The 15821-nt window shown below is 41.7% G+C and overlaps 2 protein-coding genes across 3 annotated transcripts; both read right to left on the reverse strand.

Moving 5' to 3' along the window:
* Positions 1-2387: 2387 nt before the first annotated feature.
* Positions 2388-6935, reverse strand: nrgnb (neurogranin (protein kinase C substrate, RC3) b). 2 transcript variants are annotated; one of them, XM_071900691.2, is made up of 3 exons: positions 6796-6935; positions 5188-5392; positions 2388-3397 (listed from the first exon to the last, which is right to left on the reverse strand). In XM_071900691.2, the coding sequence occupies exons 1-3, from the start codon at positions 6808-6810 to the stop codon at positions 3342-3344; spliced, it is 276 nt and encodes a 91-aa protein (XP_071756792.1). In that variant the 5' UTR covers positions 6811-6935; the 3' UTR covers positions 2388-3341. The 2 variants fall into 2 exon arrangements, with proteins under 2 accessions (XP_071756792.1, XP_071756793.1); XM_071900692.2 differs by having other exon boundaries at positions 5188-5389; positions 6796-6926.
* Positions 6936-12564: 5629 nt separating this feature from the next.
* On the reverse strand, positions 12565-15119 carry LOC139912797 (uncharacterized). Its single transcript, XM_071900708.2, has 10 exons — positions 14969-15119; positions 14561-14866; positions 14366-14419; positions 14255-14290; positions 13995-14111; positions 13845-13869; positions 13686-13726; positions 13544-13576; positions 13320-13432; positions 12565-13060 (listed from the first exon to the last, which is right to left on the reverse strand). Exons 1-10 carry the CDS (start codon positions 15015-15017, stop codon positions 12911-12913), a joined length of 924 nt encoding a protein of 307 aa, XP_071756809.1. The 5' UTR covers positions 15018-15119; the 3' UTR covers positions 12565-12910.
* Positions 15120-15821: the final 702 nt, after the last annotated feature.

Here is a 15821-nt window from a genome sequence, read left to right on the forward strand (position 1 = left end):
CCTCTGTAGTCGGCCATCAAAGCTGAGCCTCTCCCCTCCGTCTCTGCCCCCTCACTGCCCTGGGTAAAAGCAGCACCTCCCTCTGCCTCTCATCTTCTAACAGACCCTAAATCAAGGGGAACACTTCCCAGTCAATAGAGGAAGAAAGAGAGAGCGAGTGGAGAGAGAGGGCCTCTGTGTGTCTGAGTCAGTGTGTGTGTGTGTTTGTGTGTGTTATGAGAGAAACCTTTGTCACGTTTAGTCCACAACAAGCCTCTGCTGATGTCATGCTGTGTGACTCAGACATACTCAGTGGAAGTTTATATAGATGGACTCCATCAAGATGTTGTGTGATTATTACAAAATGATACTGATAGTGTATCACCTTCTGAATGGGATTCTTGTGTCATTTTGTACTGGCTAACTAATGGTGATTTATCAGGCATTGTTTATGCAGCTACAGTAATCAGCATTAATCATGTTTTCCCTCTCATAACTGATAACCTAGTTAGGATAAAATAACTGCATCTATCTAGAGTCCTGAGATGGCGAGGCCAATAGACATGTTCACTAGAGAGCAGATAATTGCGCCCCCTGCTGTTCATGCTGGCTCATATCTATCTCTAATTACCCCCCAGGAGAGTACAGAGATCTTTTCCCACTGACAAGCTGTCTGAGAAAGGGAGCGAACCAACCAGGCAGATCACTCGGATGATCACTACCTCCTAAAATAGTCCACATTCAACTTGGCAAGTAATAAAATGAGGAGACAGAGCTATTTCACTTTGCCTCACTATTGTAAGTTTAAGGCTACTATCTGCTGTACAAACACTAACTCGCTGCTCACATGAGATTCACATGAGAATCTAATAAGACCCCGGCTAACACGATTTTCAGGCTCCTTTTTTTGAACACCTGTCTTTTCTACACTCTCAGAATTCAATTTAGAGCATCAAGTGGGTGTTGTGCTATGTTTGGAGGTGTGCAGAATATTGATTGTTCACCCACAGTCATTAAAGAGACAGGAGAGCGTGGCACCTCAGGGACTGAGTGGGAGAGGAGGAGAGAGAATAGGTCCGCATGAGATCCACAGAGGATTTTTATGGGACCATGGTGGAGGAAGAGACTCAGGCTGAGAAAGAACTATGTTGCACTTAGGCTTCGCAATACCATGGAGAGCAAGACTCATGTTGCTTCAAATGTCCTATCCCCACCAGCTGGTGACACAACCAGGAACTTGTGTGTGTGAATGTGTGTGTGTGTGTGCATGCACGCGAGTGGGAATGAGTGACTATATGAGTGGGATCTGCGTATGAAAGTATGGGTCATGTTTTTGCTGTGTGTGAATGCATGTCTGCAGTTTGAGTTTGTGCAGTGTGCTGTTCTACGGCTCAGATGTGTGTGGGCGGGCTGAGTGGGAGAACCGGGAGACTGAAGATGCTCTAGCTTATTTCTCATAAACCAAACAAGATGGCTTTAGCAAACGAAGCACATATTGTGTTGTTCTTTTTTGAATTTAAAGAGAATCTTTATACACTTAAAGACATGGATTGCAGTATCGTACACACATCACTCACTGGTGTGATTGTTAAAAATAATGCAGATGTTGATAGCACAAAAAGAAAAACATTCTGTAGCTGAGACCTAGCATTCATGCATACAGGCTCTGCAAACACATACAATCTGATTAATTGTATGGCCACTGGCCTCTCTGATGACTATCATCAGAAGTAAAAATTTGATTGACTTGTCAGGTGTAACAAGAAGTTGTAAAAAAATATTAGAAATGCACGATTATGTGTTGTATGAGTTATACACGAGCCTCCCCATGTTGTTAGGCAGCCAACCACATGGGAAACAAAACAGCTTTGTTTCAGCTTCATGGAGACCCGCTCTCTCCAATTAGCGGTTGTGCTTATGTTGCAGTGATGGAGTAAAAATGAGCAGCTTTGGCTGAAGGTCCTATATTTGTCATGTTGCTGTCATTAACAGTCTCTGCCTCTGATGTGTTAAATTAAGCCGTCACATTTACATACATACTGCACCTCAAAAGGCTTATTTCATTGATTGATTATATAAATGAGTTACTGCATTGTGAAAAATCCTGACTAATATATAACGACTGGTTGGTGATCTATGTAGCAGGACAGAGATTTAATCATTGAGTGTGTATGGTGTTCATTAGTGGTGAACTCCTGAGTGCTATTTGCAGTCCCAGCAATCACCAACAGCACCACTGAAAAAGGACCAGAACCTCTATTTGTTTACCACACAACTCCAAGGTAGAGAAGTGGGTTACAGGTGAGGTCAAAGCTACTGTTTGATAGTTGTGGAAACCAAGCAATGATGGAAATGATACTGAAGTTGAATTCATGAAGTTTAAAACAGACATTTATCTGTATGTTTTAGATGGATTTATTAATGTAGCGCCATGATTCTACAGCAAGGTTCAGCAAGGTTCCATTCAGTTGGTTTTCAAGCATGAAAGCTCTGTAAATTCTCTAGACACTGACAATGAAATTTAATATACCTGATTTAAAATATGTCAAACAAGTCAAACCCATCAACACAAAAACAGAGCATAAGCTAATAAATCTATTTCTCATAAGATAAAGCTGTACCAAAAGCGTTTGGAAAAAAAGTGTAATTACTGCATGCTTACTGTTCTGGAAGATCAGATTTATAGAAAATGCTTGAGAGTGTGAAAAGAGAACTCATTTATCATATGTGATCAAAAAGATAATCAAGGCAATTACAATCTAAATCAAATAACATAAATAAGAATAGATACGATAAAACATACATAGCTACCTGTGTTTTGATGTTTTTGATGTTTTAATCTTTTTTGTGGGCAAGCAAAATAGGTAAATAATCGTAAAGACACAAGCACTTAAAACAATGCAAAAAAACAAATCATTCAAGCCATTAGTTATACAAAGTCTAAACATGATGCATACAGGATTTGTACACAGATGGTATGAACTGATCCATCCAAAATAAGCCCTGTTTAGCGTTTAGAGGACATTCATTTTCACATTCACAGATCATCGTCTAAAACTAGCACACTACCAGAAGTTTCACAAGTACATGCAGTGAGTTGCAAATTCTGGGTCAAAGACATCCATACTGATGAGACTGCTGGGGAAGCAGAGAAGGAGTGTTAAGAGTTCACAAAATTCACATAACACACCCTCAAATCTGTCTTGTCTGTTAGTTAATTTTCTACCGCTAATTTGTGTTACAAAGAAAGTTACTCCTGGGGTAAAAAGGCGTGCCTGAAAGCCAGCACAGCCAGCCTATGCCAGCCATCTCTCGCTACCTTGCTCTCCCTCGGTCTCTCCATCCAGGTCAGGGCAGGGGCATCACTGCTCTGGCACAGATGTGTCGTCTCTCTCTACTGCCCCCGATCCTCCTGTCTCTAAAAACAGAAGCAAGGCAAGGCATACTTAAGCACTGCGGATCCTGGAAAGAACATTCACTGTACACACTCCTGTCCTGAAAAGGCCAAATGCTCCAATACATTATCAAAAAAGATAAGTAAACTCAATGAGTGGGGGGGGGGGGTTTATATTGTGAAACACTGAAAAAAAATGGCTACATGACACTCCAAAGGATGACGCACCAAAATCTCAACGGTGATACTGAGTTGCTACATAAATAGAATTCAGTTTCTAAGCAGATAGGTGTTTCATGATGCTGAGTATTTAATTCTTTGTGATAGGTGATGTCTGATATAATTGATGAGTTTAAAAAGCCACTTCTATGGTCTGTTGTGAAAAGGGGGTCTCCCCCAGTGGGAGGAGCCTGGGATGCTCTGTCCCGGTCCGACAGGCCCATTAATTCTGCTTGGCCCTCCGAGGCATATACCTAATGCACCTGGAGTTATAAATACATCTCCTACATAACGATGCAAGGCAACCAGCAACTGGGTTAGGGAGAATCAGCGAAGTAGATCCCGGCTGTCGTCCACATCCTCCAAAGAAAATAATGCTTTGTCTTACAGGAAAAGGTGAAACTTTGAGGCCTGGGACTCTAACGCCCTCTCTGACTTCTCTTCTCGAAATAACCTGCCTGGCTCACAAGGTTCAGATCAAACATCTGATTAAGTGGATGTCTGATGGAAACGTGAGGCCTATTTAAGAGAGGATAGTGTGTTTTCTTTTAGTATGATAACAAATCTAATTCAGTAATTGAACTCTGATTGTAGACTTTCTCATCAAAGCCTTCTCAAGGCATTGGCATCCAAAGCAAAACTGTCCAATAGTGATTAACAGAAATCAACTTGGAAAATAAATGTATTTTATAATGAATTTTTTTTTTTGCCACTGATAAATACACTCTTTATTTTCCTTGTGATTTCTCCATAGTTGTATAAAAGGAAAATAGGAGAACATATCTTAAGTTGTGTTAATGTACATAAAGCGCTGACATATTCCAGGTGTTGACATCTCTGAACTCTGATGTAAACTTCTCCTTTTCTCACTACTGATTTAACAGCACATCTACCAGCTGATTCATTAATAACCACTTTAACTGAAGAGTTAATTGAAAGTTTCAATCATGCGTTGCTGGGGACCCTATGGGGTAATTAAATGAGTCAGTCAGTATGTATGGCATTAATCACACTTGGGAGAACTCATGAGGGGGCTCTAATAGGTGTATTTAATTATGTATGGCTTTTTAATTGTTCTTTCTCTGCTATGTTAAATGGGAAATCAACTTGTGCTCCTGCATTATGCTACAGTGTTACTCTCTGACAAAGGTTGTGATCATCACATATTATCAATCATGTGACTTAAAATGGAATAAAAGAGTACTATTATTCAACTAACACACACAACACACAGTATACTTTAAACATCAAACTATGCCACCTTATGCTATGCCATTTCCTATGTCACTTGCATTATGCCTGACATAATGTTGCCTGGATACAGTATATGAATTGCTGTAACTCTAAGTCTCACAATACACTGTTGAAATGAAAGAGAAATGAGAGATGACCTTATGTCACTTAGCTATACCCCTTGGTTACATCACCCTAGTTATGGTCAAAGACTACATAATGGAACTGATGTCACCTCCCCATCACTTACCTTATGTCACCTACTTATTGGCTCTATTACCAACCTTATGATCACTAGCCATAATGCCGTCTTTAGTGGCATTATGTGACCTAGTCTTATCCCTTGGTTCTACACCACTGACCTGTGTCCCCCTGGCTGCCGTTGAGCGCCTCCCCAGTGCTGCTCACCTCCTCCCCTTCCGCTTTGTCCTCCGGCTTCATCTTCTTGCGGGTCATGTGGCCACGGAAGCCAGCCTGGATCTTCGCGGCAGCCTTGTTGGCCTCGGGGTCGTCCAGGGGGATGTCCATGATATCCTCCTCCTCCTGGGGCCGGCTACACTCCTCCTGCTGAGAGCACCACAAAGTAGAGGCTCAACACAGTAGGATATTATTGGGAAGTTTTCCTCTTGGAACACGACCAGGAGAATGAGCAATCTCCGTCTTTTAACAGATTGCACAGCTAACATTATATGGCATGTATGTCCACTGCTATATTATTGGCAGAGAGGGAAATGTGCCTGTTGCCAAGCTGCTCTACCTTATTCCAAGTTTTCAGTGGGGCTCTAAGGAGGTTAGTAACCCACATTGCCTCCCTGTATTCTCTCCCTTGCTACTGCTGAGCTCAAGTTTTCAGTAAAAGTCTCATACATTGTAGATGAAAACATCTATCTCTTGTAGTACATTAAAATTGTCCACTGTGCAAAAAGTCTGTACTAAACTGTTTGTACATCAGTCTGTTTTAGTAGAGAATGAAGTTTCAATGAAGATGTGTGTAGGGCTAAAAGAAGGGTTTGGTTTAAAATCGTCTTTCAAGGGAAAAAACAACTTCTTGCCCTGCAACTTGGCCAGTAAGAGATGACCCAGCAAAAATGTTGCTGCGGTCAACACCAATAGCTGATTCAGCCATAGAAAGCACAGTATACACTATCCCCAAGGAGGTATGGGGTGGGTGGAAGAGAATTTTTTGCTTGTCATAAAGTGTCAGTGGAATAGTGCCAAGGCTGTCAAGGAGTTATGTAAACACCAATTCAAATTCTGTGGTGAACACATATCAGCTACACCCCGTGCGTTGCTTATAGAAACAGATTGACGTTTCACACAAAGGCAGCCCACAGAATGAGCCCACTGCCATCCCACTACCTTGGTGAAGCAGTGCATCTTGTCTCCAGTGAAACCCCTCCAGTGTAGGAGTGTGACCACCCACCTGTTCAGCCAGCATTCATTAGCCTCTCTGTCTGACTGCTCTGCGAGCTGCCAGAAAGCACTTCTCTTACAGCAGCACAGAGCACGGCTATTGCACTGGATTGTGTTGGCTATACACCTTCACACTTCTCTTTTTCTGCTTATTGCTTCAGGGTCCATAGGATTGATCTGACACACATTGATTTTAAATAGTCTGATGTAAATTGTGTGCAATATTATCCACTTACTACAAAATTAGCCTGACAGCTGTTTTAAATAAGACAATTTGAATTCCCTTCTCTTTTAGAAATAAACTATTTGTGAGTCATAAATACACAAACTGTTGACATAGTATGTTTTACATTAGTTTTCTAACTGTACAAAAAAAGGAACATAAACATGGCAGTTTGGCAGTTTGATGGCAACCAAACTGTCAGCACATACCATTATTAACAAACCAACTGTATTAACCAACTAACTGTATGGGCAGTATACCTAGCAAAATGATCACTGGTTAAAAATGGAAAAATGTAATCTATTAAGAAAGTTAATCTCAAGCTTTTACTTACATTGTGACAGTCCATGGCTTACTATCAGAGACAACTTCAGTCTTCAGATGAGCTGACCTAGTACGCCTTGTGCCTCGATTTCTATGTTGACCAAGAAAGCTCTCTTACATGAGTCTCCAGTACAATACAGATGCCTCGCTGGCTCCTACTAACAATCACTGTATGCTCACTAGCACCCGCTCACGCACAGAGTGAGAGAGAGAGACATACAGTCAGAAAGAGGGAGAGAGAGAGGGAGGGAGGGAAAGAGAGACCTCCTACAAACATGACACCATGTGCTCCATCTTTTCAGTCTCATTAAGGTTGCTAACCTACTGTGTTCACATTACTGTTGCCGACCTCACAGACCTCGTCTCATGTAAAGGTTAAAAAAAAAAGTTATTGAAATAGTGCTTAGACAATTTATATGACTTACAGTTTGACAGTTTTGACACAAATTAAGCTGATGGAACTATTTTATGAGTTTGGATATTAATTAGTAACACAAAAAATGACTATTGCGTTCAGTGAGCAATGTGAAAATACACAAGTTACAGTATCGCAGTAGTAAACTCAACAGACAGATGACCAATATAGAGATACTATGTCAACGCCAAATGGCCAAAAAACAAAACAAAACAATAATTGCTGACTTTCAAATTCTGCTACCACTCTCGAATGAAAACAGTGTAAGCATCTTGGAGTGTTTTACACCAGGAGGTGTTATAAATTGATTAGAGGCAGAGTGAGCTAACAGCCCTCTCCATCCCTCTGATCCCAGCTGGTATGGCCGCCCACACTCCTCTCCCAGCCTCAGAGACAAGACGGAGAGGGAGAGAAACAGAAAACATATTCATTTATCTGAGTTATATCTATGACATTAATGCTCCCCGCCTGGTTTACAGACCATTTAAACAATGAGTTCAACTGTCGCCTAAAAAATGGCTTGGGTCATGCCTAGTTTCACTGAACTGACTTGCTACATCAATCAAGACATTTTTTTCCTAATTTGTAGGATGGTAACCACTGTGCAATCAAACTTACTGTAATCAATCAGAATGTTGTTAGTCTGCAAGTATTAGCCTAATCATTCATGTATCTCCCAGTATTTATCCACCTCAGATCGAGATCAAATCTTTTCAACATAAGGAGACCTTTGTGGATTCTTATGAGCGGTGAGTTACAGACACAAACGTGTACAAAATCACTGGACAAGGCACCTGAGATCCTGCAGCTAGGTCACTGTTGGAATAGATGGCCTACATACTGTGTAGTTGGGTGGCAGTTCTGTTTCAGTTGAAAGAAATTCTGCCAGTAAGCAACCGAATATAAAATGAGGACTGAATGTAAAAACACAAAAAGTACTGTAGTTTTATCTGTCAGTCAGTTAAAAACTACTATTAAAGATAGATCACGGATGCAGATGGTGCCTAGCAACTATCAGCATCAGCATCGCCTATTAATTCCATGACGACACCAAGAGAGAGCAGGATGGTGAGGGGTTACCATGGTAACATTCTTATTACCCCTTCCTACATTCCCTCCCTCCGTGTGAGCCATGTTGGTCCAGACAAATCAGATGGGCTAACTGTGACAGCAGTAAAAATGTTAAAGGCCTAATTCACAAGACAAATTGTTCAATCAGTCTTTTACGATGACAGATTACTGGACCGAGTTTCAATCTGTGGAGGCTGTGGTGGCTCCCAAGAGGACACAGGAATTGGCACCAACAAAACAGTATTACAGTGGTAGTTTATGACCATACAGCAGAGTAAAGGCCTCAAACAGCATCTTGGAGACGCACAAATACACACAAGCACATATACTGTACACACTCATACAGAAACACACGGATCACGTTGAACTTTGACATTGAAACAACTGCTTCTGTACTTCTTGGTCAAGACCGTTTTGGTGATCATCTTCTAGGTGACATTCAGAGTTTACCAGAGCATAGGCCTTCACGTCATCATCTAGCAAATGAACTATTTTGGGGACATTTTCAATCACCTGCCTCTGGAGAGTCCAGTGGAGAAAAAAAAGAGAGGGGCACTGTTGATCAGACTCGTCCTTGAAAGGTTTATTTATATAGGCTACCTGAGAAAGGAATGGGAGCACAGCAGACTGCAGCCAAGCAAAAGACACCTCTGTCTGAAACTGGACGAACATTTATCCTCAGCCTGTTGATTAATGTACTGGCTTTTTCTTACAGAGTTGTGGCAAGTTGCAGCCTCTATGTTCAAATCTTTCAGGTTATGGCCATAAGGAGTATAACTGAAGGGCTGAAGGGCTCCATGATTACCATAGTTGCTTAAGTTACAACTTAACACTGTGTTAAAATCTACATGAGTTTGTTTGTTATTTACTGTGGTAGCTGGCATTAGGACCAACATTTTGTTTCTATAATTCCTGGGCATGTAAACAGGTGTTGTAGAATATGCTCTAAAAGGGGTCAGTGATCTTCCATATTCTGTATTGAGAAGAATAATTGAACAGTTACCTTGTCATCACTCTTGCCTTCAGGCTCTGTGGTGTCCTTCTCAGACCCAAGTGGCCTGTGCTCTTCCTGGCTGGCGTCATCCGTCCACTCTGCGCTCTGAGTGGGGCCGGCTCTGCCCTCTTCACACGCTGCATCACTCTGTTCTCGCCGCTCAGAATCAATCTTCCCTTCTTCCGCAAGCTCCTCTGCTTCGGAGCCCGGCTGGTTCGATGTGACCTCTATTTCTTCCACTGTATCCTCTGGCTGCGGCTCTACAAGTGTTCTCTCCCTCTCTTCACTCTCCTCTGGAACAATCTCTGCACTTGCCTCTACAGTTTCACTCTCTGCTTCCGCTCCTGGCGGAGATACATTTGACTGGTTTGCTTGTGGTAAATTCATTTCCACGCTACCATCATCAATTTGATGAGATAATGTATCCTCCGTCTCACTAGAACCTTGTCTTTGTATGTCTTCTGTGTCTTCTCTGCCCATTTCTGTCTTCTCGTCGTCTTTGGTGTCAGGGTCATTTGTCTCAGAGTTTGTTTTCTCCATTTCAAAATCCTCATTCTGGTGAGACTGGACTTCTCTTATTTCCTCATTATCTTGCTCTTCGTTATCATGATCAGTTTCATCCTCTGGGTTCTCTTCCTCTGTCTCAGTGGTGGGTTGATGTGATGAGCTGATGTTTTTAACACCTTCTCCCTTCTCATCATCATCACTATCATTTGAATCAGAATCAATTGTGCCCACCTTCTGCTTCAGTATATCAGAACCCTCCTGCTGACTTTTTGTTTCCTCCTCCCCTTCAGAATTAACTTCCTTCTCTACTCCCTCCATTTCAGGTTCATCGTGGTCTTGTGTACCATGTATATTATGGTCTGTCTCGACCTCAGTAGACTCCTCAGACTCTTCATGTTGTGGCATCTCTGATACCTCAGTCTGTGACACTTCCACTGAGCTCTCCTCCACTAGCTCTTTCTCCCCAATCTCAGTTCCCCCTTCAACCTCTGGCACATCTTCAAAGCTAATCTCAACCAGAGAATCCTCCTTCGGTGCATCATCACTGTCTAACCCATCCTCCGTCTGAGGCGTTTGTTCAAGGGCCTTCTCCTCAGCGGATAAAATGTCATGTGTTTCCCCAGAACAAGGCCTGGATTCTGTTCCTTCCTCCTCCACGGTTTCCTCTGCCTGATCTTCCATTTCTTGCAGATTACCTTCAGGGGGTTCAGTCTGAGACAGTGATGACTGTTCAATTGTTTCTTCCATCTGGGGTATTGAGCTTTCCCGTTCAGCGGTATGTGAATCACAGGGTTCATCATCATCCGTGGCCCCTTCTACCGCTTCCTCTGTCCTTTCAAGTTCCTCAGCACACACATTCACATCTGCTAGCCCAGAATATGGAAGCTCTGCCACTGGTTCTTCAAGTTCAGCACTTTGTTCTTCTCCAGCTGAATCTCTAATCTCCTCATCTCCAGCTTTTGTCTCTTGTTGCTGAAACGTTTGACCTCGTTTATCTTCTGCCGTTCCCAACTCTTCGGTACACACATCTACATTTGTACTCCCACTGAATGATGATAAGTCAGTGGGCTCTAATTCAGACTGACATACATCTTTGTCTAGAGCAGATCTGCTCTCATTTTCATTAGCTTCCCTGTCGACTTGATCAGATGCGGTTATTGTTTGGTCTTTTTCCTCTTCTGTCCCGCTCTGTTCATCTGACCTTACATCTGTAACGGGGAGCCTGTCGTCTGATTCGTCTTGTGAGAGCTCCATCTCCATTGAAGTAACATCGTTGTCTGTGATGTTGTCCTTTTCTTCTTCTCCTTCATTTTCAGTTACTTGAACCCCTTCAGAGACATTAGGGTTTGCGGTGGAGGGAGATGAGGCCTCTACTGGATGATTGGATTCATCTTCAGTCTGGGATTCAGATGACTTTTCTCTAAAAGGTTACATGAGTTAAAATACAAGACTGAAGGTGAGAAATGTTCAATATGAGAAGAAGAAAGCACTCAAACATTTCAAAACTGTATGTGATAAACTTTGATGCTTCTTTAAACTACTTCACATGGAACAATGTCGTTAAATGTCTCCCTGGGTTCATCCTAGACTCGTGACGTCCTTGCTCCAGTTAAAGGCCTCTTATCCTCCAGTGCTGTCCTTTGCTTCTCACCCTCATTATCACACTAACAACCTGTCAGTGCTTTAATTTCCTGCATGATTAATGGCAAGATTGTATGTTTGTTTATCTCATCGCTGACATTTAAACAATTTTCTGCTCCATTTTCCATATCAGGAGAGATACCAAAAACAAATGTCTACAGAATACCTAATGTAAAATTACTCTAAGTATAAACCTATATGTAATAATCATGAAAACGAAACAGAAAATTTGACGCATTTTATTTTCATCTCTTCTTTCTTTTTCACATTCCTCTGCCCTTTCCCTCAACTTCATCCTCTCCCTCTCCTCTGCTGCTGATGGTGCATAAGGTGAGACTCACTCAGAACTGGTCACCTCTGTTGCAGCTTCTTTTGCTGGACTGGCCTGTTTGAAAAAAGAATTAAAAATAGAATAGGCTATATAGGTTGATTAGGACCCACATATAGAGTATAATCAGTCTGAAAGATGACATAAAACCAATAAATTAATGAGGGATTAGCCTATGTTGTAGTTTAAATGTAAAACTAGCCTTAAATGCATGGTTGTTGTAGAATCTGTCTTCCAGTCTGGCAGCCCACTCGGCAGGGTCCATGCCACTCTCTACAAGCAAAACAAAAACAAAAACTAGACAGTAGCCTAAATCCTTAATGCAGTGACTCAAGTACTAGTGCACCACACAAGTTTAAATTACCTTCTCTTTGTTTGAGAAGGACATTAAAGTACAGTACAGCATAGTTAGGGATGTTTTCAGGCTGGTCTCGCAGGACTTCTCTGGCCAGCCCCTCCAGGATGGAGCCAAATCCACACGGGACCCGCAGGTGAGTGTTGGAGAAAGGCACTGACATCTTGTCCTGGTTAGACTGGGGGAAGCGGCGGTAATTGCTGCGGTGATAGTGATCTGGCAAAGATAAGTCTTGATTTTTTTAATTTACTTTATTCTTAATTAATGTGCAGTGTCTTGGAAGTGCGTTATAAGTGTTTGCTCGCTAGCTAACATTGGAGACTTTCTAAAAACACTTAACGAACTTAGCGAACACTTCAATTATAAAAGCACAATGTAGTTGTAATGCGACGGGTTATATTCAAATATTTATAATGTTTAAAATGGCATAACGTTAATTCCAAACTGAGCTACAGTCTACCACACGAAACAACTTGCAGTTCGTACGTACGTACCTTTACTTTTTATTTGTTTTTACAAAAGCAGTCTCTCATCAGCAACATGAGAGTTTTGTTGATACACTTGTTTCTATGCAACGGGTCTAACTACGGACACTGACAAGGCTCATGCGCAAAAAGGCGGAAGGAAAAACGCACACCTGGAAATAGTTATTTATTGGCAAAGTCAAGAAGAAGAAAAAAAGGTTCAAGACATTATAAGAACTTCAAACATTACACAACACAGTGTTTTTAAGGACACAAAGTATGTAATAGCAAAACGCTAACACCTATACTGTGATAATCTTCTCTCTCTCCCCTTCCAGTATCATCTTCAGTTAGGCATATGTGATGACTGCATACTCTGAGTTGGTGCTCATCTTGCGGGTGACCTCTCTAGGCTGGTGGACATGCAGCCGGTCAGCTGAACGTGAGGCCTGCAGGTGAGACCTTGGAGCAGGGCTGAGGCTTGATTCATCTCTCCACCGCTGGAGGGGGAACAGAGAAAGGGTCATACAGAAGGTAGAGTGTAGCCATGTAATTGCTTAGTCCTTGAGGCTGCAACCAACTGATAACTGAACTGTAACAAACTTTGTGTGTGGAGTGCCGGATCTAAAGCATGCCTCGCTGCTTGGACTTTCTCATGGAACAGAGCAGAATAGGCTGCCCTTTCATCTTGGGACTCAATAAGATGAAAGTGATAAACGGATAAATGAGCCGTGGTGAATTTGCAGCCTCGTCCCTCACCTCTCTTTGATCTCCGGGAGTCAAGTAGCAGATCTGAGTGAGCTCTGGCGTGCTGGCACCTCGGACAGTGATCATGATGTCAGCGTATGGAACCTCAGTGTCACTCTGGTTATCTGGGTCACAGGAGTACAGGATGTGATCATCAGGCTTTGTAGAGTCAGTCAGTGATACTCACTCCGAAAATACGTGTGGTGACACTGTTTATCCAGTGAAGACTATCTTACCTGGTGTGGGAATCCTCACTGTCACTCTTTCACCTAATGACCGTGGGGAATATCAAGCGTGTGAATGGCATGACATGACATATTTGGAGTCTAAATTCATTGCATTGCTTTCAAAATCATTTTGGCACTGTAAAATGTTTACCCTTAGCTGGTGAGTAGACAGCGTGAGAGGTTACTGGTGACCTGAAAGGGTGATGGATGAAGAAATTATCCAATTAAGAATTTTACATAAACACATAGATATTTGCAGGTCATTGAATACTGATTTTCGCAAAGGATGCGTTCAAATTTTTTCACTCACCCTGAGATGGAAACAAAAGACTCCCCTGAAATGCACATGGCAAGATTAACATGATGACACACAGACTATATTGTCTCTATTTTCTTATTCTGAAATTGGAATTGACTTTATAAGTGTGTGTTTACATGTTATAATATACTGTGTAATCACCTTTACCATTCCAGTTCTGTCTGTTCCGGTTCATACATAGGTAAACGGCCAGTGCTGCGAGCACCATGGCCACAGCTACAGTAACTGTTGCCAACACCTTGATTCCAGTAATATCCCCTGTTACCACAGCAATAACAACATTAACATTGATTGAAAGGTTAACTCTTCACTTCAATCTGCTACTGTATACTGTACATATTCATACATTGTCTACATAATAGTAATTTCACATTCTGAACTTTTCTTAAGTGTCATCTCACCTTCTCCTGGATCTTCTGGTTGAGCAGGATGAGTTACTGAGAAATGTAGAACACAATATCTCAGACATTTAGATAAATTTTGTTGTAAATAGGACTTGTGTCAAGACTCACCAGTTGCAGTTTCAATCTTAGGGGCAACCGTCCAGTCCGGGCCACTTGGTTGATCTGGAAAAGCAGTTCCCATACAGATTAACTCATGAGATCTACTTCTGACTGTGTAACATCCTTTTACTTTGCCATCTTCAGGAATTGTCAAAGATAACAGATACAGCAAACAGTAGGTTTCATGTCATAATGTCTCTCTACCTTGAAAATATAGCGACACAATACGCTCTGTTTTTTGCATGAGTTGTGGGTGATCTGTATCTTCTGTGTAGCATGAGTAGTTGTACTTCAGATCTTCCATGGACACATTTGATAGATGAAAAGACACTGTGCAAAAGCTGCTTTGGGTGATGCTGCCGAGACAGCCGGAGTTGTCTGACGATTTGCTCCAACAGCCACGGACAAATCCAGTGGAGCAATTGTAGGTGCAGTTTAACGTGAGAGAATCCCCTAATGCTACAGTTAAGATGTCAAAGGGCCTCTCCGTATCCACACAGGTCACCGAATCTGCAATGAGAGGAATTCATGCTTACCTTACAGAATATAATACATGTGCATGTCAAGACTCTGATGCTAAAGTCCATATAGACAAGAATATGTATACTTTACCTTGGGTCACCCAAAGAAGGAGCAGTGTAAAGTGGATTGAGAGTATCATCGTTGCTCACAGTTTTTCTGATTCCTGCTCTTTAAATCATGCAGTCATATATCTTTTGCTAATGTGTTTTGGTTCCTCTTGCACCTGCACTGATAGATACTGAAATACCAACATATTATGTATCCAGGCTTGGTTGAGAGCACAGGAAGTGGTGTTCAACAGGATGCAGTCTTGGGTAAAGAAGAGTTCTTAACTTTCCATACATTGCACCTGATTTCTTGCAAAGGAAAGGTCTGTTGGAAATGTGAAGAAAAAAACATTTCTTGAATACAAAATGATACACCAACTTATTTTTCCAAAATAATTGAATTCTACTTATGCTTTGTACTGCAAAGAATGCATTTGCACCTGGCTTGATACAAGGAGATAGATGATAGTGCAGTTTGCACGTGCATAGCTGCAGATGCACCCATGCACCTCACCCACTGCTGGAGGAGAGAAACACAGGAAGCATCCTACATTCATTTGCCACCACAGTAGAATAATTTATCTTTCGCTATCCACAATCTTTGAAGGAAAAAATGTCTTGTGTGATAAAGCATTCAACATTTGCCTCAGGTTCAATTTGTTTTATTCTGCAAAGCCATTTGGTGTTTGGTCTCTATTCCATTATTTTTTTTCTCTTTCTAACCTCAAAATGAATTACACAGGTAACATAAATAATTAAACTGATCCATCAACAGAGAGAATATCTAGGTTAGCTTTAGCACATGCTCATGCATTATGAAAGTGCAAGGTACACTTACAGGAGAACTCCATTGCATGCCATTATCAGCTGGAGCAGTCACCTGAGAATCAGATTTC

The sequence above is a fragment of the Centroberyx gerrardi genome, chromosome 6 (assembly GCF_048128805.1).
Source record: "Centroberyx gerrardi isolate f3 chromosome 6, fCenGer3.hap1.cur.20231027, whole genome shotgun sequence".
Lineage (NCBI taxonomy): Eukaryota > Metazoa > Chordata > Actinopteri > Beryciformes > Berycidae > Centroberyx > Centroberyx gerrardi.